The sequence below is a fragment of the Serinus canaria genome (genome assembly GCF_022539315.1).
Source record: "Serinus canaria isolate serCan28SL12 chromosome 7 unlocalized genomic scaffold, serCan2020 HiC_scaffold_29, whole genome shotgun sequence".
Classification (NCBI taxonomy): Eukaryota; Metazoa; Chordata; class Aves; order Passeriformes; family Fringillidae; genus Serinus; species Serinus canaria.
The window spans coordinates 532,467-558,023 of record NW_026108147.1 but is presented as its reverse complement, the minus strand read 5'-3'; the positions used below and the strand labels follow the sequence as shown (position 1 = coordinate 558,023).

Here is a 25,557-nt window from a genome sequence, read left to right as displayed (position 1 = left end):
CTGCGTGATGGGTCCCATTCTTTCCCTTCAAACCTCTGGGAGCCAGCAGAGCTGAAGCCTCACGATGTGGGCAGTGAAGGGTTACTGATCTGGTCGAGGTGCTGGGCAAGGTGACCCCCAACCTTTTTACTGCCTGGTAGCTGTGTCCAGACCCCCCTCAGTGCCTCCTGTAGCCAGGCTGGTGGCCCTCGGGTGGGCTGGCACCCACTTGGCTGCGTGTGCAGCTCTGAGCCCTCTGTTTGGAATTGTTGGTCCCCCAGGGATTCAGCAGCAGTTAAACATGTGAGTGTTTAGAGCTCCAGTTCACAGCCTGCTGCTGCAGGCATCTCCTGCCCCCGAAATCTGCCAGGAAACAGGCGTCTGAGACACAGAGTCGCCTTCGCAGTTGGCACGTTTTCAGGATGATAAAAGCTTTCACGCCTTTTTTTTTCTTTTTTAGATAGCAGGGTGGGAAAAAAATAGCTTCCAAGCTGTAAGGAGTAGTTGTGCCAGAGGGGTGGGTGGGGGCCCAACCCGGCAGCTCCAGACTTGGCAAGAAGTGAGTAAGCAGTGAATGCATCTCAGCTCGGCTCTGGAGAAATTTGGGGCTACTTTTTTGAGCTGTTCTCTTTCTTGTTGGGGATTTTGCCTTTGAAGGCTGTTCATAGAGCTGTGTCTGCAAGTGGGAGCCAGGGTATCCTGTCCATCTGGTGGATATTTTCAGCTACACACAAAGCAGTGGGTGGAAGGGGATTCTCCCTTCCCATCAGCTCCTGGGGAGTGCTGGTGGTGTGCAGGGATATTTTTTAATACCCCTGCTCTTCCTGCTCCCACGTTTCCCCGTGGTACCTGCCATGGCCCACGGGCTGGTTCCTGCTGGAGCAGGGCTTGCATCAGGGCAGCAGCACAGCCTGGAGAGGTGCAGTGAGTCACACAGGCACAGTCCAGCCCTAGGAAATCCCTTGGGTTGTGAGCACATTGCCTACGTCCTTCTTCCTTCCTCTTGCTGCCTTGTCTGCCTGGAAAGTTTTCCTTGCACACCTCATCCAAGTCCCCTTTGCCTGTGGAAAATGTGGCTTTGGCTGGGTTGAGAGCACTTTTGCTTGCACTCTGTTTGAAGCCATGAGCTGCCCTGTGTGCCCATGGCTTTCTCTGGTCCCCTGGAGCTAACTAAGCATGTGAGATGGCTTCTGCCAGCCCTGCCAGCCCTGGCACTGGGGCACTGCTGGTGCTGTGGGTGTTGGGGTGGAGCTGGCTGCCTCCCAGGCTGCCACAGAAACCTGGGCTCCAGATGGCTCATCCCGAGTGCTGGCTGGGAGCAGTGGGGCTGGGGGACTGCCTTGGGCTCCTTGGGGTGACTCCCAGGTTGTCCAGCTGAAAGCAGGCCCTGAGCCATGCAACTCCAGCCCTCAGCTACACTTCTTCCTCTCTCCTTAGGGTGCCAGTGGCAGCTGGTGAGGAGCACTGGGAATATTGGGAGCATTGGGTCTCTGCTGCAGTGTGGTTGCTCTCCTCTGCTCCCTGGCTAGAGCACAGCAGGACTGAGTGCCTTCCCATGCATTTCCTCACCACAGCCACTGCTCAGCCTGAGCTTTGAGCCTCCAGGGGGCATTTGGGGGTCTAGCTGTAGGTTTGGTGTATGGGGGTAAGGAGTTGTCTCCCAGCTCACAAAAAAGACCTGCACTCCTTACCCTTCCATGACCTGGCACGTCACCAGTCACCCCCCACCCCAAGGAGAGTCTGCCTGGGGCACCTTGACCTTGCCAGGGACGTGGCTGCAGGTGCCCCTCCAGCCATGGTGATGGCTCTCCACAGTGCCACTGTGGGCATTGTTGCTGACCCAGCACTCAGGGAGCTCCAGACAGTTGAAGCTCCAGTGTCTCCTGCTCCTTCAGGCCCAGAAGGTGTCTGGCAGAGCAGAGACTTGGCACTTGTGACCTCCTGGCACTCTTGCATGCTCCAGGATGTGCAGTGAGCGCTTTCCCCGTGTGGGGTTATTTCCTTTCCCAGATGCCCTCTTCCCTGGCTGATCCTTACATTTCCCACACTTTTATCTGCTTCTTTTGCCTTTTATTCACCTCTGAAACCAACCCAGGTGGGTGCTTGCAGGAGCAGCCTCAAGAAACCCAGGAAATAAAACTGCATGCAAATCTGAGCTGCTGGATGGTTTTGGGAGCAGATGGGATTGGCACCAGCAGCTCCTTTCACTGAGGTGTTGCATAAGAGAGGGGCAGAGGTGAATCACCTGATCCAGCTTTTGTTTCAGAGCTCAGCCCCACCTGGCCCTGCCCAGAAGAGCAGGTTTCACCTTTTTTGCCTTTGTCTGTTGGCAGCACTGCCCTTGGTGTCCATCCTGCCTGGATGTGCTGCCAGTGCTGGGTCCTGGCCTTCCCAGAGCACTCGGGTAGGATGCAGCAGGCTTCCCTTGGGAGGAGCAGTCCTGTTCCTGCTCTTTGCTTCCTGACCTCCCACCAGTTACTAATCCCAGGAGGGCTCTGCCTCTTATCCCATGGCAGCTGAGTTTCTCTAAGAGCTTTCGGGTATTCTTTAAGTGCTTAAGAGCATTGCCACACACCATTTTGAAATCCCCATAAAGTCCAGTTAATTGGATCACCCTTATCTCCACACTCACCATTTCCTTGCAAGGGAAAGCCATGCTGACTCTTCCCAATGAGATAATTATCTGGGATCTGCTGGTTGTGCTGTGAGCCATGATTGCTTTATGTGAGGTGTTAAACCTGGCTTTGTGTTTTTAGTTTGATGAGCAATTCAGTGCTGGTCAGACATTCTTTTCTGGGAGAGGCAGCTGGTGTGTGGCTCTGTGGTTTCTGTCTGTCTGTCCTGATGCCTCATTGGGTGCTCTGGCAGCCCAAACTGGGATTGGCATCAGGAGTGCTGTTGCTGACAGGGGGACAAGGATTTTTGTGGTGGCTTTTTTTTTTTCCCTAACCAATTCAATTTTCCTTATGAAATAAGTTAAACGTGTGCAAACATATTTAAACAAAACACAGTGCCTTGCTAGCAGCGTTTTTAAGATTTAGACCTTTGCATCTGGATTCTCTGAGATTTTCCAGACTGCTTGATTACAAGTAGGATGCAGAAAATGTTATCTGAGGGTTTCTCTCTGCTTTAACGATTGGTGTTCTGTGCCAGATGGGGTGTGTTGGTGACCTTGTCTGAACTCAGTGTGGTTTGTGCATGAACCATACAGGTCTGCCTGTATCTGCTCCTTGTGGGTCCTCATCCCCAAACACCTGGGGGGCCACAGCTGTCCCCGATGGTGGGCAGTGAGGAGTGGGGTCTGCATCCATGCTCAGTGTTCCTGAACTGAGAATTTCTGTGGTTTGATGCAGTGCAGGTTCTCTTTGAGACTAAGCCATGGCCATGCTGCTGGTCTGCCTGCCCAAGGAGTGGGTAGGATGCAGTTTGCTGAGGAGGATGTAGACAGTGGTGCACACATTGTTTGCCTGATGCTCTCTGGACTTGGTTTCAGCAACTCAAGTAGGAGAGGAAGCTTAGACAAAGAAATGTCCCAAACAGGAAGGTGCTAGAAGGGAACAAATGTCGGGCAGGTAAAAGCAGATGCTACCAGGATATCCTCCCAAGTGAAGGAGATGAAGGAAGAGATAATCACCCCGGGGCAGGCTCCTCTTTGTTCCAGCTCAGCCAGCCCTTTGGGGGGGGTGGACAGAGGTTCTCAGCTGAGCCCTTGATCTGTATTTAACGTGTGGTTTGTCTGGCTTTAGCAGGAGCTGTCTGAGGGGTGATGGACAGAAGCCAGCCCACGCAAGGGGAGAGGCAAGAAGAGTTGCTTCCCTGGGGGATGCTGCTGCTCTCCACAGCCTCGGCAGGGAAGAAGGGGGAGCTCAGAGCCCTGCTGTGGGACAGGGCCAGGGTGTCATCAGTGTCCCCAGCTGTGAGCCCAGACAGCCTGGTGGGTTTATGAGCACATCCATGTCCCTGGTGCCACAGCCTAGAGCTGTGCTGGTGGCTCCAGGCTGGAAGCAGTGCTGGTGCTCAGGCAGAGGGGATGTCACTCTTCCTCCAGCCCCAAGGATGGAGTTCCCTGTGGGTGGAGATCCCTGTCTTTAGGATGTGTTCCCTGCCCAGTGTGGGGCCTCTCTGTCTTGAGGCTGCCCTGATGCAGCTCTTCCCTTGGATGCCATCAGGCAGGGCACTCTGCCTGGCTGTCACCTGATCTGTTTGCTCACAGGCAGTCTGGCACCACCATCCTGCCTGTAGACCCAGCTCAGGACACTGTGTGGACATGAGCACACACCTCAGCATTGTTCAGGGGTCTACACAAGCAGGTTACTGCAAGAGGAGCTGCCAAGCTGCCTGGAAGCACGTGCTGCCTTAGAAACTCCTGTTCCACACCACCCATGAAGCAGCTGAGTCTTTGATGAGGCAGCTGAGCTCCCCAGTTGTCCTGCAGCAGCAGCCACCACCCCGGTGACAATGCCATTGTCCTTCCACAGCACTGCCAGCCTGCCACTCAGCAGGGAATGGGTTAAACATTCTCCCTCCTTTGTGGATTTGGAAACAGGTTCCCCAGGCTTGGCAGCTGCCCCGCTTAGGATCATATGGCGACAGCAGGGAGAAACTCCTAAGCTTGGATCTGCTGCCAGGGCTTTTCAGGGATGCAGCTTCTGTTGGGTTGGTGGCACAGAATGGTGGAGGAGGTGCTGGGTCTGGCAGTACATGCAGCACATCCTCAGGTGAGGCTGAGGACTCCAGAAGCAGGTCTGTAGGAGCTGGCGTGCTGGAGGCAGGGTGTGTCTGCAGTACGGCGGGTGTGGGATGGAGAACACATCCAGATCCATGCAGAGCTGTGCACCAGGACCAGCACACAGGGTGCAGCACAGGTGGGGACCCCAGGGAGCAAGGCCAGTTTGCAAATCAGGTTTCCTGGGGTGGAGAATCACTGTCAGAGCGTGGAAACCGTGAAGCTGCTTTTGACTTGTGGAGTTCGAAATGCGCCGTGCTCGCCTCTCTGAGTGACCACTTAATATTTCCAATTTCCCAGGACTTGGATGAAAAAGCCATTGTTAAAGAGCCATTCATTTATTAAAGTGGGTTTACAGAAAACAAACCAAGCCAAAAAAACCCGACCAATAAAAAAAACCCAAGAAACCCACACCAAGGTTTGAGTGACTTGGAAAACTGTGGTGTTTCATAAGCACCAGCAGCTGAGTCACAGTGGCTCAGCTCAGCAAGACCAGGGCTGTTGGGGAGGGAGCCCCTTTCCTTCCACAGTGCCAGGGTGCCAGCTAATCCACGGAGGGGTTGGATCTGCACTGAGTGGGACAAGGAGCCTGGGAACACGCTGGGCCTCCCAGCCTTGTCCCTGCCACACTTTGGAGGGGACCACAATGGGTCACCTGGTCCAACCTCAGAGCCCAGGCAGGATCATCCCAGAGCACAGAGCACAGGATAGTGTCTGGCAGTGATTTCCCCAACATCCTGGTGGGACACAGCCACTTTGGGGACACAGAGGTGGAACTGGGGAGGTTTTGTTTCGTGGCTTCGCTGCTGATCCTAAGGCAGGGGAAAAATGCAGTGGTTAGTGTTACATTTCCTGAGTGTAAAATGGGATAAGAAAACACAGGCAGGCATTCCCAAGGCATTCCCAGAGGTGAAGGCACCAGCAGCCAAAAGCTGCCTGCCCGTTTTTCCTGCTGCTCCTGAGCAGGGCAGAGGCGAAGGGCGGTGTCTCAAGAGAAGGAAGTATAAAAATAGGTTGTTGTTTCCAGCACTGGCTTTTGTGTTGATCCTCTTTACCCTCTCCCTGCATGGATATTTACCTCACCAGGAGCTGGGAGAGAAGGAAGAAGCCCCGAGCCTCTCAGTGCTGCACCTGAGCCCGTGCTGGGCAGTGAGGGGTCATGGTAATGTGGGTGTCAGGATGGAGCAATGGTGGTTGATGCAGCAACACGTGTCAGCACATGTCCAGGACCGTAGGAAAGGGCCTCAAGCTGTACCAGGGGAGGTTTAGATTGGATATTAGGAAAAATTCCTTCACGGAAAAGGTGGCCAGGTAGGCTCAAAGGGACAGAAAGCTGGGAAAGTTGAGATTTCTCTGGGTGGTTGATGTCTGTAGTCAGACATCAACCAGAGAGTGAGACTTTGGGACATGATGGAAGTGCTCTGAAGGGCACAGATGAGGAGTGATACCAGGCTGTAAGCCTGAATCCCAGTTCCTGGTGGGGTAAAGGTCCTGAGCCACAAAAATGGGAGAGCAAGGCCAGCACTGCATTCCTCTGTGTCCTGCAGCATCCCACGGGCTGAGCCAGGCTCAGGACCTGCAGATGTCATTAAACTGCAATGGCCTGCAGTGGTTTTAAACTGACAGAAAGTAGGTTTAGATTGGATACTGGGACAAAATTCGTGGCTGTGAAGGTAGTGAGGCCCTGGCACAGGTTGCCCAGAGGAGATGTGGTTGCCCCATCCCTGAAGTGTTCCAGCCAGTTTGGACAGAGCTTGGTGCAAATAGTGGAAGGTGCCCCTGCCCGTGGCAGAGAGTAGAAGAGGATGAGCTTTAAGGTGCCTTCCAACCTAATCCCTTCTGGGATTCTATGTCAAGAGCAAAATGCAGGTCACAAACCTACTCCCTAGGTGACCATACGCCTTCTAAGCCTGCTGTCACAAACAGCCAAGGTTCAGAGCAGTTATTTCATCCTTTTCGGATCCCCTGCTCCGCAGGAGCCTGAAGCCCTAACACACATCAAGAGCCATACAGGCGGTGGAAGCGCTGATGAACCAGACTGACGGTGTTCGGGTGGCGATCTCCCACCGCATCTAGAAACACCGTTTGGCCTTCTCGTCTTGGTGCGCGGGGATGCGCTCGGACACGGACACCGCATCCAGGACGACGCTGGAATGGCAGAGGCTCATTGCCTGGGCCCCATGGGAGGTGCTGGGTGTCCCGGCAGTGGAGGCTGGTGCTGGACCGCTCTGGGTGCGGGACCGCTCCGGGTTTGGTGTCGCGGCCGTTCGGTTCGGGGGTGCGGGGGGGTCCCGGCCGGCCGGGGGGGCGCGAACCGTGCACCGCCTCGGCCCCGCCCCCGCCTCGGCCCCGCCCCCCGCTCGCCCAATCAGCGCCCCTCGTCCCAGCGCCCGGCCCCGCCCCTCGCCTCCCCGTTGCCATCTCCGCCGCGCGCGAGCGCCCTCGGCCCCGCCTCCGCTCGCGCTCGGCCCCTCCAATGGGGATGACGGAGCCGCCCGCGGTCCCGCCCCCGCGCGCGCGGGGCTCGCGCCGCTGGCGGGCCCGGCGCGGCCTGCACGTCGGCGGCGGCGCGCGCACGGAGCCGCGGCGGCGGCGGCGGCGCAGCGGGGCCGCCGCGGGGCTCGGCCGGGACCGCGCATGGCGGAGCGGCGGCGGCGGCGGGGCCCGGGCTGCGGCGCGGACGGAGGTGAGCCCGGGCTGCGGCGGCGGGGCGGGAGCGCCCCGCGGGACCTGTCCAGGTCCTGATGCCGTGGCAGGTGCCGGTGGCGGCCGGCCCGGCCGCCCCGCACCTGTTGAGGACGGCGGGGGCTGGGCGGGCCGGGCCGCGGTGGAGGTGCCGGTGCGGGGGCGCAGTGCGGCGCGGAGCTGGGCCCCCGGCCGTTCCCGGCGGGGGCGGGCGCCCGGGCGGGCTCCCCCAGGCAGGGCCCGGGGCGGCGGCGGCGTTGGGGCCGTTCTGGGGGTGCCGGAACCGGGGGAAGTTTGGCCCCGGCCGCCCGAGCCGGGCGCAGCTCCCCAGCGGCACCGGCCGCCCGTCAGGGCGCCCGCCCGGGGCCGCGGGGAGCGGAGAACCCTTTGCGGAGCCGGCGCTGCCGCGGGGGCCGGCTTGGCCTGCTGCCCTTCTCCGGTACCCCCCGGCCGCCGCCGTGCTCCTCCGACATCGCCGGGTCCGGGTCCGGGTCCGGCCGCCCCCGGCACCGCCGCCCGCCCTCTGCAGTGGGGAGGCGGCGCGTCCTTGGAGAGCAGCTCGGGCGTGAAACGCGGCCGCACATCCCAGCGCCTTCCCTTCCCGGCTGGATAACCCCGGCACAGCCCTTCTCCATCTGTTGCCGTGGCCCCCGGTGGGTTTCCTCGTTCCTTTGGGGTTTGGTTGGATTTGTGCTGTGTTCGGAGCAAAACTGCAGCCGTGAGATCTGTGATTGTGCTTTTCAAAGTCTGGTTTGCTTAGAAAAACAGAGATAAAAGGCTTCCGAAGGGCGCCTGTCTGGTGCCCGAGGGGCTGCGCTGGCCTGGGCTGCTCCTGCTCTCTGCCCATCTTCACCTTGTACCTCTCAGGACTCCTGGCCATGGCAGAGAGGTCTACAGAGTATTCAGGACTCTGCACTCACGCTGCTGAATCCCCAGAATCAATGGATGAGCCACCATCAGCCATGCTGGTCCTTGGCCTGGGCTTTAATGTTTTCTTTTTAATTTTAAATTTTTTATCTACTTTTTTGGGTGATATTTAAAGGAAATACCAGCTTCATGTAATTTTTTAGCATAAACAATATTAAGGTCCCATTTCTTACTGTTTTTTATTTTCTCCAAGTGCTGGTGAGCTTACTGGTGCTGTTGGGATCTCCCAGGCACCCTGCTTGCTCTGTGAGTTACTCTGTCACTCCTGAGAATGAAGTTGTAGCATTGTTCTTGGAGCTGTTTTATGCTGGAGGGTGGCAGCAGGCCAACCTTCCTGGACGCACGAGATGTTTAGAATAATTAGTGATGAAATACCCCTTTAAAATAATTGTTTGGGTTTATCTAGCACTCAGTTGTAGCAATATCTACCTCTAAAAATAGGCAGGCCTCTGTGTAATGAGCCTGGTAGTATAAACAAGTCATATCTTGAATGACTGTTGTTACTTTTGGGATGTCCGAGATGGATGCCTTTGGGGGTTTTGCCAAATCTTGTGTCTATTTTTTTTTCCCTCTGCAGTGAGCTATGTTTCTTGGCCCTTACTCCATGCAGTTGTGTGCACTGACCAGAGGCAAGGCTCAGTAACCCTCGCTGTTCAGGGCTGGCACAGAAAAGCTTCCCAGGGCTGAGCAGTCCTGCTTTTCCCATGGAATCCGTGCTGAGGTGGAGCTGGCCAGCAGTGGGCTCTGCCAGGTGACTGCATCAGCCCTGCTCTGAGGCACTGCCCCCTGAATCCAGCACAGAGCCCCGTCCATCTGTGCTCTCACTGCACAGTTTGCTGTGAGACAGGGCCAGGGCAGCTCGGGTGTGATCCTGGCTGTGCTGCTCCTTCCTGGGATGCCTTCCAAGTGTCCCAGGGTGCAGCTGGGTGAGCACACCACGCCGTTCTTGCCTTCAGGAGGTAGGAGCGAGGATGGCACGAGGAGCGTTCTCACATCCTGCTGCCTGCTTTACCAGAGCCCAGCCTCTCACGTGCATGTGCTTTTTGGGGTTTGCTTTCAGCAGGCAGCATGCTGGCCAAGGCTTCTCTGTGTTGCTGACGTTGAGGAGCACTGGCTCCTCAGCTCGAGAGAGAGAAAATAGCCAACTTTTTCAGCAGGAGGAGTGCTTGCTCTGTGAGCACTTGTTTTCTGAGACAGGAGTGTGTCATAGCTTTGATCACACTGCTCACAGACCCCAACCCACTTTGATGCTGCCCCCAGTTACCCAGATTTATCTGCTCAGTTGGAAGATGAGTGCCCTTTTGTGGGCTGTATGTGTTTTGGGAGTGGAAATGCAGTTCCATGAGCCCTCAGTGGCAGGCCTCTGGCTTGCTATGAGCACAAAGGTCTTTTGGAGAACTTTTATTTTAACGAAATGGGGCTTTTTTCTCTTTTAAAAGCCACCCATGTTTTGGTTTAAGTGAGTAAAACCTAAATGGCTGGGCTCACTAGTTCAGACAGTTTGAGACTGGGAGCAGGTGAGGCTCTGCTACTCCCTAGGAAAGTGATGCCTACACTTGGCAAACCCCAGAGTGCTGCCTGTAGCATTCCCCAGTCACCCAGCCAGAGATTATGCCTGGGTGGTGGCCAGCACTGCTGTGAGAGAGCCCTGGGACAGACCATGAGTGTGACATGTCCTCTCAGCAGTCGTTTGTCAGTGCCACCTGTGCCTGGAGGAGGTTTTGGGGATGGCAGTGGTGCTTGTGCTTCAGCTGGGGAATGTTTCCCTGGGTGTGGGTGCCAGGCTGGCGTCAGGTGAGGCTGAAATGGGTTCTCCCCAGGTGGTTGCAGTGAGTGCCTTGTTAGGCTCTTGCATTTGAAATCTTGGTGGTGCAGGAGCCCGAGGGTCTTTGTTGGATGCCTGAGGATGTCTGCTCTGATGAGAGCAGAGCTCTTGCTCTTCCTGCAGCTTCTGAAGCTGGAAGGTGCTTGGCACGTTTGAAACTCAGGCCATCCAGCTGCTGCAGTGTGGCTTTCAGCTTATGTGTAAGTGCTGAAGATGGAAACTGTATTTATCAGTGGATGCTGTTATTTATGTATCTTGGTTTTAAAGGAAATACCTTTATAGTAGAAATGCTGCCTGACCAACAAAAAGAGCCCAAAAAAGCCCTTGGTGAAATGATTATGTAAGCAAGTGAAATGGCATTCTAAAGCAAAAGTTTCTTTCCTGTTTGGAGACAGCGTGGCTGGTTTTTTTTCCCTTTCCTGCTGTTTAACATTTTTTAAATCCTTTTAGTGAATGTTTTTGTATGGTAGGTATGAGAAATAGTTGTTTTTGCAATTTAAGTCCTTAAAGAGGTCATCAGCAGGCTGTGGGAGCTAGCAGGAGCCAGATCTGAGTGTTTGGGGCTGTAGCTGACCAAGGCAGCAGCACATGAGTGCATTTAAGTAATAATTAAGGTAAAAAAGCCAAAGAAATCCATGTAAGTGCTATTTCTGTGGGAGCTCAGAGGATGCTCAGTACAGTCATCCTCTTCGGAATGTCTGGCTGCAGAGGGATTCAGGATCTCTTCCTGTTCTCTGCCCCCAGGTCAGCTGTGCTGTGTGTCTGTCCCCAGCCAAGGGAATCCATCTCCTCCACAGAAGCTGCCGGGGTTACCTTGAGCCTCTGTCCCAGCAGGAGCAGGGGCTGAGTCAGTGCTGCCTGCCCAGGGCTGTGACTCAGGGCTGTCCCCTCGGTGCACAGCCAGGCTGTGCCTGCAGCCTCCTTCCAGAGCTGTCCTCTGCCAGTGTCACCTGCATCCCCGGCTCTGGGAATGCTGCTCTGCTCTCCTGAGCTGCCTGTGTTGCTGGAAGTTGGTTGTTGCTAAGCTGTTTTTCTGTGTGATCCTGAGCATCTGTGGAAGTGCCAGGAGCTCTGAGACAAGCAGCTTCTCCTGTGTGCAGTGTTATTGTTTCATCGTTGTGGGTTGTGTTCCTGCTTTACACTTTATTTTAACTTAGTTATTTTTAAAATTATTTTTTAAGCTTTTTGTACTTGAAGAGGAAGGGTGCTTTGTTTTTCTTTTGGAGAAATGTCTTCCCTGATGCTCCAGGGTTAGGTCTCTTTGTGGTTTAAAGCTGTCTATACTTATGACTCAGGATTGCTTCATAAAAAATGTCTTTATTGGGAACTCTGGCTATCTTCCTGTGCCTCTAAGCTCAATTTCCCATTGCCTGGCATCACACTGTTAGTGCCCTTGAATGAAATTGGTCAACGCCTTGAAAAGTCCATCAGATTTGGCAAGATTTGTCACAGGTAAATACTGAGTTGTGTGAGCACAAGAATCTGCTGAAAGAAAAGCTGTTGGTGGAGTGCAAATATTATTGGACATCAGAGGAACTCCGTGGTGGTGAGACAAGCAGGAAATCAAGTTTCATAAGAAGTTCCAGTAAAAGGTAGGTCCTTATTTCCTTAAGTATCCCTTGTTTTCCTTTGTGAAAGCCAGGAGGAGTGGTCTGAGGAGCAATCTTGCATCATCACAGGTGATGGAAGAAAACAAAAGGTTTGGGTCCAGTCCCTCACCCTGCCCTGGGGGCTGAAGCAGAGGGAGAGAGCAAAGATTTGAAATGTCCCTGTAAAGGCTCTTGCAGTTGTTTGGAATAATGTCTTTTTATAGGTGTGGGAAAGCACCAGGTCAGGATTTTTCCATGCAGAGTGATTTTGGCAGAGATGTGAAAGGAAGGGCTGCTCAGCAGATTGCAGAGCAATACTTGGGTTTAGTTAATTCTAAAGAGATTTTAACAGAATGGAGTTCTTGGACCTAGGCAAGGTGAAGAGTATCCTGAGTATCCTCATTTGCAGAAAACATGTGAGGAATAGAATATATTTTGAATTTAAAGTAGAAATGTTCCTCACTTGGGGGTGAGTTTGGTGCTGCATGGCAGAAGGTACTTTCTGATTACTTTGCTTCCTGGTGCTTTTGTTATTATGGTACTTTTAAGTTGCATCAACAATTTTATGATGGGCCTTGGGTAAAATTATGTGTGAATACTATACCAATGTCAATTTGTCTTTGTTCCAAAACCCAATTTACCAGTGGCTCCTTCTTGCTGCTATTAGTTTTGTCATACCAACTCTGAAAAGAGATGAACTGTTTAAAATTTGATCAAAAAGAGAACAAGCACATATGCTAAACACTAGTTTGTTTCATTTGTCATGTGTAATGTGAATAGGAAGTTTTTACATAGGAATTGTGAGGCAGCCTCAACCAGGAGTATTTTTTTTTTCTCTTTTAGCCTGTGTAGGTTTTAAGATTTGCAGAGGTAGTTAATGCTTGTCTCTGCCATTCTGAAGGCTTCTCCTCAAAATGTTTTGTGTGTCTATAATGAGGTTAATTTTGATTTAGGTTGATTTACTCAGCTCTTCAACTTTATTAGCAAATGAGCCTTAAGTTTAAGATTTCACTGCCTTTTTCCTTGCTTAGTTATGCTCTAGTATTTGTGCATGATCTACTGGAAAACTATTAGAGGGGAAAAATACCTTTGAGTTTGTTCAGATGCAGATTTTATAAAACCTTGTTTACAGAGGCCATTCTCTATCAGAATGTGATTTAATTTTTCACCTCAAGCACTGAGCACAGATAGTGAGTACTTAATAAAACAACTCCAAAACTCTTGAGATGGCTCCCAGTAAGAACATAGTAGGATCTCTAATTAAAACATTCTGATCAAAACTGGACTAAGACAATGCATTTGAATGCTGCTTTTGGCCTTAGAGTTGCCATGTTTTTCACAGCTGAAGGATCAGTGCTGGTGTATTTAAATATCTGAAAAATGAGAAGAATTAGTATAAGCTGATGGCTGAGCTGTGCTTTGTTTGGGAGAAACTTGGAATAAAACTGGCTCTGTGAGAGGGCCAGGCTTGCAGCCCTCCTCCACTACCCAGCTCTTAAAGCTTGCTCCTGATCGGCACGAGTAGATCGTTCAGGGAGATCAGAGGAGGAGGAGATAACTTCTTTTGTTGGGTGCTTACTCACTTTTATAACCCTGATAGCCTTTGGTCAAGTTTAGGCCTGGAAGGCACTTTATAGTAAGGGTGTTTCCCACTCTATGGAAATTGCCAAGGTGGGTTAAGCAGGGAGAGATCTCCTTTGCCAGAGCTTCTGAATCTGGAAGACAAATTGTGGTTTTCTCCCTTAAGTTTTGGCAGCTAAAACTTGTGAGCTGATAGAGCAGCACCCGTTGGATGCTGACTCTGTGCAGGTTTGCAGCCCCCTGGACCTGGTGCCTGTGGAGTCTGCACAAAGTCTGGGTGTTATTCACAGGTGAGGAGTCACAGACAGCTGCAGAATCATTATTCTCTGTTAAACCAGAGTCATCTTTTCCAGCTGGACTAGAGCATATTCCTGTTTTTTTTTACCTGTAAGCTTTTCAGAGCAGTTGTGTGGCACGATGGTTGTGTTTTCTCAGCCGTGGTGGCTTTGATGTCTTCTCTGGGGCTGCAGCCCCTCTCTTGGTTTAGAAGCACTTTTACAGCCAGCAAAACCATCCTTGCAGTGCTGGCAGCAGATAGGCTTTCCTGGGATTTACTGTGTATTATCCAGAGCTCCTTGTAGTGATGTTTTTACAGATGCTGTTTGTCTCCCGCCGCTCAGCAGTGCCAAGTGGAGTTCTGCAGTTTGATGTCATGTGATATTCTGTTTTGATAACAGAGAGGAGCTGGAAATTAATGCTTAACTCAAACCAGTGATCCTGGCAGTTGTGGCCTGGGTGTGTGTGCCAGTGTTTTAATTGGAGTTGGGATCATGCTTCTGAGTCTACAGAAACACGGAGATGTGGCACACAGGGGCATGGCTTGGTGGTGGCCCTGGTTAGGCTCAGTGGTCTTTGAGGTCTTTTCCAGACTTGATGGTTCTGTGACAATCCTGCCTGTGCTTGGGTGGCACAGCTTGCCCAGGCTCCTTTTGGGGGAGGGTGAGTGCACAGATGAGCTCTAGGGGCACGGCCACTGCCTCCAGGTTTGTGGTTGGATTGTGCTTCTCTCACTAATGGCTGTTCAGAGTTTGATTAATAAGAAGCTAAATCGGGACCTTACACTGAATGAGCAGCTCTCAGGAACAGGAGACAGGAGAGCACAGCTGATGCAAGCCAAAGCAGCAGGGTCTGCTTGGGAGTGTGTGCCTGTGCTTTTGGCAAAGCACTGCCAGAGGGGTGCAGTCTCCCAGAAAAAGCTCTTGTGAAAATGGAGAAAATCCTCCCTTCACTCTGTAATCTACCGTACGTGCTGGAGTTGGGGGGAGCTCAAGCCCAGGAGCTCCTCCCTCTATTTCACCAGGACTGTCAGGTCCTTCCATCAAATCCACAAAATCTGGTTTTTCTCATGTCTTTGAAACTCTTGCAAGAATCTGTGATGTTAACTGCAGCTCTGCTGTTTTCCGTGAGGATGATAATGAGTTGGGAAAGCTTCCCAGCTGGGGGAAAGGGTGCCTTAGTCTGGAAGCCTTTGGGGGTTTGTCCCTGTTTGGTGCTTTTGTATCCAGGTTGATTTTCCCAGACCTGAGTGCTGACAAATAAGGATAAGGAGGGATAGTGAGTACAACTGTAGCTCTGTCATTTTTTTTTTTTTCCCTGGTGCAGCCTAGTTTATCTTCTTTTATCCCCTGGAAGCTATTCTTAGTAAGTGGTTGTTTTTCTTGAATTAAATGAGTGAATAATCACTATTTCATTCACTGTCCTTACATATGTTTAAATATAGTATTAACCTAATCTTCTTACATGCTTTTCCTTCTGCTGCTCCTGAGTTCCTAAAGGAATCAGGTTCACTATTGGTAAGATCTGTGAATGAACTTGCCTGGAAATGAAATAGTTCTTTTGAGCTTTGGCTTGTGTTTATTGCCAAGATGGTAATTTATTCATATATTTGGACAGCAGCATCGTTCTTCATGCACATAACTTCTGTGCTGTCAAGAGAACTTTTTCTGCATAAAAATTTCTCAGATGCAGTCTATGAGATGGTTTTGGTTTTTTTTTCCCTTGCTTGGAAAGGAGAGCGATTGTTCGGTGTCAAACCTTTGGTTTTGCAGGGGAGCTCTCCGTGGTACCGAGCGGGGCCGCCGGGCTGCGGCTGCTCCTGCCGCCGGGAGGGAGTGGGGAGAGCCTGGTCCTGCCCTCCTGCCACATCCCTCTTACATAAGGCACTATTCAAGTTATATTTCATAGGGTTTTTTATGTTACTGTGTATGATAGATAGAGATAAACAGCTTCAGTAAATGTAGCTAGTGTTCTATAGCTCTGTCCTTTTCTTTCTCTCATCACTGTGTTTCAGATCACTGTGGCTAGCTGGCTTTTTTTGCAGCCCAGATAATACCCAGAGCTGCTGGGTAGGATTCCCAACCCCTCTGCTGGTTTTCCATCTCCTCTGGCCTCCTTGGATGCTTTCTCAGCCGGAGGCTGGGTCAGGTTTCAGTCAGCAGCTCGGCTGAAGGTGGGCCATGACTCTTGGGGGCCCCTTGCCCAGCCTGGCTGGGAACACCCCCAGCTCCTTTCAGCATCCCTGATGCCCTTGCTGGCTTTCAGCCTCTTTCGAGCCCAGGGTTCATAGCAGAGCCAGTGTTGGAAGAGACCCACAAGGGTTATTGAGTCCAGCTCCTGGCCCTGCCCAGGACAGCCCCAAGAAGAGCTGTGGCTTGTTCTCCTTTCAGTGTCTTCTTTCTTCAGTCCTCTGTTCAATAGATTTGCTTTCTCTTAAAGTTTGCATTCCAGACTTAGGTGAGGTTCCCCAGTGGCTGTGAGAACATTTTCTAAGTAACTGCTCTTGCTGGCTTTCAGTGAGGATGGAAGGAACTAGAAGTACATTTGATTATTGCAATAAAAGCTCTGTTGAGGAATGTGGCTATTGACTGTTGCTCTCTTGCCAGAGGATCACCTGATCTGTAGGACAGCTTAGCTGGAGCAGGCTGCTTTTAAGGCTGAAGAGAAATAGCCAATATTTTCAAGGTCATAGCTTTTAGAATGCTGTGCTGGAAAGCAGGGAAAGGAATTTTTCTGCTGGTAGCTTTCAGTGCAGCACAGCTCCTCAGCATTATTTATGGCTTTGGCTTGGGTGATTTTGCATCTCTCTGGGTCACAGACCTTCCTTGCTGTCTTCTGTGTTTTCTTGCCCAGGTTTGGTATGTTGCTGTAGCCCAAATTGGACATAAATTGTAAAAATACAAAATAATACAAAAATTAATGGGTATTTTTACATCCCGTGGCACTTAAAATGCATGCAAACACCTCTTGCTCCAGCAGTTGTCCTGGCAGCATTGCTAGTGAATACTGCTTTAGTATGTGTGCAGTGGGGTAGTTTTCAATAAATGACTTTTGCATCTATCTTAGGAGGCTGCTGATGTTCTTATTGGAGGATTTCACCTCCTAGAGCTAAGACCTGATTTCTTGTAAAGTGCCTGTTCACAGTGCATAGGTTATCCTTGAGAGAACAGCCAGCTCCCTGCATTTCTGAATCAGTAGCTGCTTCTCTACTTCACAGAAAATGCAAGCAGTATGTGCATATATTAAAAATACATGCATATGTATAATATTTTATCTTCGGTACTTTGTCCAGAATAAAAACTTCAGTCTAAAAATAGCTACAGTAAAAGGTCAACCAAATAGGTTCAGAATCCAAATTCCACTCAACATGGAGTTTTTTTGGCATGTGAACTGATAGACTCTTTGCTCTGTGGCTGAGATCTCTGAAGTGTTCTTGATGGCATTAAATGGCTCTTTCTCTCTGTGGTTTTGTTCTCCTGAACCTGAAGGAAATGTTATGTCCTGAGTTATTTGCTGCCCTGGGTTGGTGTGCCAGGGGAATGGGGATTTTCCATCCTCTCACCTGGAGCAGGTGCATCACAGGCTGTGCAGAAGCAGTGCTGGTCTCCTTGGTCATCTCCTGCTGTTTCAAAATCTTGGGCACCTCTGGTGGTGTCAACTTGGACCTCATGCCTGTGCTGCTCTAGGTGTTGGGAGCAGCAGAGACAGAGGAAGGATGTGGAGGTGGTCCAGGTGTGTGTGTGTGCCCTGTGAGATGGGGGGATGGCATCTTGGGGGGCTCCACTTCTGCCTGGAGTGGAAATAAGCTGAGCAGGGAAGACACAGCTCTCTGGTGTCCAACAAAACCCCAGGCAGGTGACTGAATATGAAGGCAAGTCCCATTTCTGCACAACGTGGCTGAAAAATGTCTAATATTCTGTGATGGCAAACACTCTGCCCACACACCTGAGCAGTGATGGCACTCAGGTTTTACACCAGAATTGTGCTGGCTGGGAGGGGTTTTTTGTTTCTATTTTTTCTTTCTTTAACATAAAGTAACTTGATGTTGGATAACTCAAGGAACTGCTCAGGAAGGGGCAGTTTGAGTCAGTGTTTTGTTAGAGATCCCTGACAGGCAGCTGCAGGCCAGATGCTGAGGAAAGCTTCCAGGATCCCAGAAGGCTGGCGGGAAGTCAAGGTGTGTCAAAACTTACCTGGAAGTTCTTCAAATCTGCTCCTATTTTAGTAGGAGAGAAGCAGAAATGAGACTGCAAAGTGAAATGTAACACCTCTGTATTCGTAGAAGTCCAGCAGCTTGTTCTTCTAAAGCCTTGCAGGGCTGAGACAGATGTCCCAGTCTGGAAGTGACCCCTGGGGAGATGCAGGCTGTCAGGGAGACCTGGGTCACAAACATGGGGTGCTTCTGCTTTGGCTTCCTGCTGCCAGGCTCCCTCTCTGGGACAGCCTCTTGTTTGGCTGTGCTCTGAAAACTGCCAGCACCAAACAGAGAAATTACACTGACTTCTTCACTTCTGTTGCCTTTTAAAAGCTGCTGCTTGCTCTGGAGGTTGCTCTGTTGGACTGTTAGGGTTTGACTCATGTTTAAAGCAGTAAATGAGCAATGTAAATATTTAAACGCTAGCAATAGTGAAAACATCAACAGCAAGATTAAAGCCTAAGCTCCCCTGAAGACATTTATGGAAATTTTGCTCATGTTAATGATTTCTTTGGCTTCAGTCATGTTCTCTTCTAAGGTAACTGCTCTTGTCCATGGGATCATCCTGTGAAAAGAGGAGTGGCATTAAAACCTTTGATTTTGAGATAATGTTGTTTCAGTATCAAAATTTTGTATTGAGGCTTTAGGATGCCAAATGTACCAGTACACCAGGGAATATGATTTTTCAGACATAGGAGGTGGCAAAATTAAAAATTAGAAGTGGAGAATTGTTGCTGATACTATGCAAATATGTGCAATTATTTTTGGTGAGGGAATATTTGAAAAACACTGTGTTTCTTCCTTACATTTTTTGGATAATTGTGTGTTTTAGAAGAAATTATGAACATACTTTTGTTTGTTTGCTGCAGTAAAAGCTTGGATAATACTCGATGGAGTAGCATTCTCTTTTGTATTTTATCCATGGATTCCTCTTACTTCATAGCTGCTGAATTTTCTTAACTTTTGAAGTGTCAGTGAACTTTGTTTCACTGTCTTGTGTACCTGTTTGTTAGTTCCAAAAGAGTTTGTTTTTTGTCAAGGGAAGGAGAAGCATTTGACAGCTTGTATTATGTTTAAACTGTACTTTTAGTTGCAACATACAGGTCCTTTTTTTCCTAAACTTTTATTTTCATTGTGGTGTTAAGTTGCTAGTCTTTCCTAATTTACCTCAGGATTTTAAATGAGCAGTTCCAAAGGTCTGTAGGGAGTATGGGCTGGATTTGGGCTGTTGTTTCTTCAATTCAGACTGATAAACTGAATTAAGTGCATCACAGATGTCACATTTTCACTTTGTGTTTAGATGGAAATGATTTCAGAGGAAAGCACTGCTCTGCAGTTGTGCTGTTGGACTGCATTTATGGTTTATGGTGGAGGCTCATGCCTTGGTGTATGAAAAAACATGTCACAATCCCAGAATATTGAAGGGACCCACGAGGTTCTGGGAGTCTGACTCCTGGCAGCCCCAGAATCCCACCCTGTGCCTGAGAGCACTGCCCAAACACTCTGAACCTCATCATGTCTCTCACTGCAGCCTCTCACCACTGTGCTCTGGCATCAGGAGCCAAGTCTTGCTCCTTCTCCCATCCCCTGAGTGACTTCTGCCCAGGCAGGGGTAGGGAAGGGGGAATGGTTTAAACTAGAGAACAGAGATTTGGGAAGGTGTTGGGGGAAATTCCCCTGGCTCAGGGGAGCTGTGGCTGTGCTCTGTGTACCTTGAATTCAGTTCTGCAGGGTACCAGCACCCTCTCGTGGGCTGTGGGATTGTATTTTGGAACTGTGGTGGAATGCTCTTCTCTTCACTCTGGTATGGCCCCATCAGTGGTTTTTAGAACTAGGAGGTTGTTGGTGAAATTAAAGCTGCCTGTGCCTGGTCCAACAGCTCTGCTTATTTGTGGAAATAAAACTGCTGACAGCATCCCTGGTATCCTGTGTCCTCCTTGGAATCAGAATCACAGAATGGTTTGGGTTGGAAGAGACCTTAAAAATGGTGGGGAGTGGGTGTTTTACCCCACATCTGCCAGTTGCTCTCCACCCCACTGCTGGTAGTTGAGGGATTTTCCTTTTTTGCAGGAGAATGCAGTTTGATCTCAGTGGGATCCAGAAAGTGCTGTTTGGAAAGGGGGTTGCTGTATGAGGGGCCTTTTATATGGATTCAAATCACTCCCTGAAAATAAGAAACAAAGATTTAAATTAAAAAAAAATCTAACAAGATGAGAACTCTGGATTTGCTTTCAGGATAAGCTGGCTGTGACAGCACAGATGTTTATTTTGGTTTCACACCATTATTTACTACATTTTTGCTGACCCTCTCTCTTGGAAGGTGCAGATAATGCAGATTGGGTTCTACTACATAACTGCTTGCACCTTAGGGATGGTTTTATCTGACCCCCAGAATTAGGCATCTTGAGTCTTGATTTGTTTTTTTAATTCTTTGTTTTTCAACCAGGAATGTCCAGAATGGTCTTTGCAAGGGTTAGAGAGTCTTTGCAAGGCTCTGGGAGTGTGGATTTGTAGTATGGGCTGTTTATTTTTAGGGAATCAGAAGTGTGTCCCTTTTTAAGGTCAGGAGTTGCTATTTGTAATGCACAAATTGTTAAAGAGCCAAGCAATTGACTGGATTTCCTCTTTTTGCAGCTTGCAGAATCAGCATGTCTCTCCAATAGTTAAAAAGGTAAGCACACTGTATTTGCAGAATCAAAGGAACACTAAATGAGTTTGCTGACAATGCTGATGAACATCTCTGCTTTAGGAGGGATCACTTGGGTAAATCCAGTTTTGGTCAGGATTTACCCAAACAGCCCAATGGTAAGCCAGGGCCTGGGCTGCTGCTTTTAAACTTATTGTTAATAACTTTCAAACCCAATCAGTTGGTACTTAAAGCCTAACTATCCCCTCCCTGTTTTCCAGACAGAAGCCGTCTCTGCCAGCCAAGGAACCAGCAAAGAGATTTCACAATGGATGTAGACGATGAGGAAAACATGAGTAAGATGTGTTTATTTTCATAGTAAGCAACTCTCTAGGAGTTTCTGAGAGTAATTTTTTCTCCCAAGCACAGAGTCAACTGCAAAGAAACTTCAGGTGCAGAAATGAAGATACTTTAAAGTGCAGTGAAGAAGAGTGAATTGGAGCTTTTGCATTAACAATGGTTTTAATATGCTAATATAGTTATACCTTCTGTATTATACTTTATACCTTATATTTTTCCTACAGCAGCTGACTGATCAAAGTATTTCCCTGTCTTGAAGCAGCAGTGAAGAAGGGAGGGATAATATCAGTGGTGCCCATGCCAAGGGTAAAGTACCAGTCAGGAGTGAGGGGTGGTGAGATGAAGGGCATGGAGTTGAGGAGTGCGATGTAAAGGAAGAAGAGCAGGAAAGGAGAAAGGAAAAAGCAAAGGAGGAGCTGGAAAAGCTCTGTGCAGGTCTCACATGGGCTGATGATTCTCTGTAGATGATGATTGTCCCAACCTGAGCTACTGAATTACTGAAGTGATTTTAAAGCACAGGAAGTCTTTCACTTTCCATCACAAACTTGGATTTGGATCAGCTCCACAGTTGCCTCCTTTCCTGGTCTCTTGGTTTGACTCAGGATCAGCTCCCTGTGTTCTTCCCCTCCAAGGCTCTTCCACCTGCAGGTTCTCCAAAGCTAGCAAAGCCTAGTAGCTCTCAGGCCAGGAGTAGTTTCCTGCCCTTCTCTCTGAATAAGACCAGGTAAGCCTGCAAGTTCATTTCCTGCTCCCTCCAAGTCCCTGCTCTTGTCAGGACATGGTTTCCCCTGCCTGATGAAGGAGTTCTTCCAGCTGACATGCTTACATGGAAAAGATTTTCATGTTCAGCTGAAGTCTGTTCAACTCCTGTTTCCTCCTACAGGCACTGGTAGTGGTTTTCATCTAAAAAGAAGTGAAACCAGAGACCATTAATTCGTGTTAATTCAATCATTTCTGTTTAAGTCTTGCTGGTGGATAACAAATATCTGGTGCCACCAGTAAGGGCAGTTTTTTAGATGAGAAGTAAGAAACTCACTGTAAGGAAAGATTTAAAAATTTCCTCCATTGTCCTTAGACTCCTCCACCATAAATACATATTTTATAAAGAATATGTGCATGAACACTGTGTATTGACAGTGGTGGCCCTGTAGCCTTCATTCCCCAGGCAATGTTTGTCACTGAACAAGAGATGCTTGATTATATCTAGCAGATTTCTAGCAATGAAATGCTTCAGAATTTAGATTCTTGACAGAATTTAATTGCCTTAATTGCGTGATCAGTACTGTAAATTCTTTGTTGTGCTGCTGTGATTTAACAAAATGTGTTCCTACTTTGGCTTTTTCTTTTGATCTTTTTTTTTTTTCCCCTTTCCTTTTTTTCTCTTGGAGCACCGAAAGGAGTAACCTATCGAGCTTTTGCTGGAGGATGTTATAAATGAAAATTTAGTAACCATTCCGTCAGCTTTGTAACTTGGGTGAAGTGATGTGTGCATGGTAGGGATTTTAGGGAAGGCTGAAAGCATGACTGGAATTTGTCACTGTGAAAGAGCTTCCACCTGGTTTGCTCTAATTTCAGTGACCATTTACCACCTTGGATCAGTGTAGATGTGATAGAAATAGATTGAAGGTTTGGAACAGGAGAGTTAAAAACACTTGATCTGTTACATTTGCCTTTTCATTCACAAATGCCAGTAGAAAGCACAAATAATTCATTTCCTTAGTTTCTTTATCAGGGTGAAAATGAGGTCTTTGAACTTACAGCAAATTCCATTCCTTGTATATAGCTCTGACATATCATTACTCCAACTTATGGAAACAAATCATTACATTAATATTATGTTGTCCTCCCTGCCCTCCCACTAAAATATTATCACAGTGAGTGTGCAGCTTTTGTCACACATCTGTTCTACATGGCCTTGGAGAGGATCTCTAGTGATTTTTGGGTTTGTAACTCCATGACAGCAGTTTCCCTGAGAAGGAATTTTGCTTGTAAATGACGAGTTAGAGATTTTTGCAATAGAAGGCAGTGTGGAAATACATGGTCTTGTGGTTCCTGCTGGCACAGAGGGCAGCTGTGGTTCCTGAGAAAATTGGGATGAGCTGAAATGAATGTTTAGGAAAGGCATAAAAACCCCACTGAATTTGAAAAATATGGAATAGCTGAGGAGAAATAAAAGCATTCAAGCACTCTTCGGTCATGGTGCCTACCAAAGAGCTGCCCAAGTTTTCAGTGCTCTGAACAGAGGTTTTCTTTATGTAGTTTTTCTATTTAAGCAACTAAAATCACTGTGTGGAAAAGAGTGGCATGACTAAACTGATAAGATAGAATTAAATATCTAGCTCAGAGTTGTGGTCTTAGGCATCCATTTTTGCTTTACTGATGGTAGCTGTTTGTTTTGTGGGCATGTGTTGCTATAGCTTATATTGTTGATTTAAAGCATTTTTGAAGCTAATATGAGTTAGAAGTAAATGTTTTGTTCCAGCATAATTAGAATGAAAAGTTGTAGTGATTTTTTTGCAGTGCAGTTTGAAGACTGAGTGTGTTATTGAATTCTTGAGAGGTTGTGTTGCATTACCATCATCTCCAGTCGCGTTGCCAAACTATTTAATCTGCGAGCACACATCACTTAACCAGTTACAAAGAGAGATAAAGGAATCTATAAATTTTGCATTTACAAGATCCTGCACCGAAGGCATTGTAAGTTACTCTTTCTGGGCACCGCAGGTTCGAGCAGCACCGACATCAAAGAAAACCGCAACGTGGACAACGTTCCCGCCAAGGACAGCGCCGGGCAGGGCCCCGGCGAGGGGACCCCGCTCTCCAACGGCGGCGGCAGCAGCAGGAAGAGACCTCTGGAGGAGGGCAACAACGGCCACTCCAAATTTCGCCCCAAGAAGAGGAAGAAAACGCCCGGCCCCGTCCTGCCAAAGAACGCGCTGATGCAGCTCAACGAGATCAAACCCGGCCTGCAGTACAAGCTGCTCTCGCAGACGGGGCCGGTGCACGCCCCCATGTTTGTGATGGCCGTGGAGGTCAACGGGCAGGTGTTCGAGGGCTCCGGCCCCACAAAGAAGAAGGCCAAGCTGCACGCCGCCGAGAAGGCCCTGCGCTCCTTCGTGCAGTTCCCCAACGCCTCGGAGGCCCACCTGGCCATGGGCAGGACTCTGTCGGTCAACACGGACTTCACGTCCGACCAGGCCGATTTCCCCGACACGCTCTTCAACGGCTTCGAGACGCCCGTGCCTGCCGACGCTCCCTTCTACCTGGGCTCCAACGGCGACGGCTCCTTCGGCTCCGGCGCCGACTACGGGCTGCCCTCGTGTGCCCTGGGCAGCGGCCTCTGCCAGTCCCCCCTGCCCCCGGCCTCCCCCTACCCCGCGGCCAGCGGGAAGAACCCCGTCATGATCCTCAACGAGCTGCGCCCCGGGCTCAAGTACGAGTTCCTCTCGGAGAGCGGGGAGAGCCACGCCAAGAACTTTGTCATGGCCGTGGCCGTGGACGGGCAGACTTTCGAAGGCTCGGGGAGGAACAAAAAGCTGGCCAAAGCTCGGGCTGCTCAGTCAGCCCTGGCTTCCCTGTTCAACATGCAGCTGGACCAGACTCCCTCTCGCCAGCCCATTCCCAGCGAGGGGCTCCAGTTACACTTGCCACAGGTGAGGAACGCTTTGGGGAAGGACCAAGAGGAGTCAGATTGTGCATTGAATCAGTTTGAGCAGCATTCCTGCTTCTCTAGATATGTGTCAAATTGTGCATTGAATCAGTTTGAACAGCATTCCTGCTTTTTTAGATATGTGTCAAATTGTGCATTGAATCAGTTTGAACAGAATCCCTGCTTCTCTAGATATGTGTCTGTATATATGTGTAGGAGTGAAATTGTGCATTGAATCAGTTTGAGCAGCATTCCTGCTTCTCTAGATATGTGTCCATATATGTGTGTATGTATATCTGCATTATGTGATTTACACAGTTACAGCTTCTGACAGTTTGTGTTCTCTTGCACAGAGAAGAGGCTTTGTTTCTGATGTTTCCAGCCTTGATTCTGTTGTGTAAGAGAGCACCAGTGCCAGCTTGAATTATGGCTTGTGCTGCGGAAAGGTTGAATCACATCTTGCTCGTCTCAGGCAGCAAGACTTAGATGGGTTTCAAGTGAGAATCGCTGCTTTAAGTGAAGTTATTATTTGATTTAAGAGTTTTTAGCAGAGAACAAAATAATTCTCTCCTGCAACCAGGAACTGTTGCGAGTCTAGGTCAGACTCAGTGAGGCTGTTGCAGCTGCCACTGAGTTCCATGTGCATATATCCAGGATGTGTGGTTAAACTGCTCTCATCTGAAGGATTGTGCTCTAGGCAAGTGAATTAATATGCATGTGGAAGTTACTTAAACAAGTAAGTCTGGCTGAGAAATAATTTAAATCAAATAGTTAATGAACTAGGGAAAGTATCCGACATACCAGACACAGATCAGAAATTTGAAATCACTAGAATGGAGTAATTTTGTTTTTTAATGCAGAAAAATTCTCCCCTCGTTTTGTTTATGTTTCTTCCCACTCTAACTACACTCATAATTGTTTGACTGCTGTCTTCTCCTGCGTCTCCTGGGTCTTTTTAATGATATTATGTACCCATCTGAATGACAATATTTGGCTGTGAAGTCTTTTGCAACTTTCTGTTTATTATGAGAATTTCAAGGCTTTGACCTTTTCTATCTCAAAACCATTGTTCCAGATTTCATTAAAATTCTAACCTAGTGTTCTCATTTGATAATGTGGGGTCAGAGAGTAGAAGTAAA

General features: G+C 49.2%; 1 protein-coding gene across 4 annotated transcripts in view; it reads left to right on the top strand.

Annotated features, from left to right (window-relative positions):
• Positions 1-25,557, top strand: part of ADARB1 (adenosine deaminase RNA specific B1) — a 46,831-nt gene that overhangs the window by 3,746 nt on the left and 17,528 nt on the right. For 2 of the 4 annotated variants that reach the window (XM_030230751.2, XM_030230750.2), the window contains exons 1-4: positions 7,265-7,391; positions 20,418-20,454; positions 20,691-20,765; positions 23,494-24,422. In XM_030230751.2, the coding sequence (XP_030086611.1) occupies positions 20,738-20,765; positions 23,494-24,422 (957 nt within the window). In that variant the 5' untranslated portion in view covers positions 7,265-7,391; positions 20,418-20,454; positions 20,691-20,737. Of the gene's footprint in view, positions 1-7,264; positions 7,392-11,519; positions 11,735-20,417; positions 20,455-20,690; positions 20,766-23,493; positions 24,423-25,557 lie in introns of those variants that run through there. The other 2 variants (XM_050987635.1, XM_050987634.1) reach the window with 2 other exon arrangements.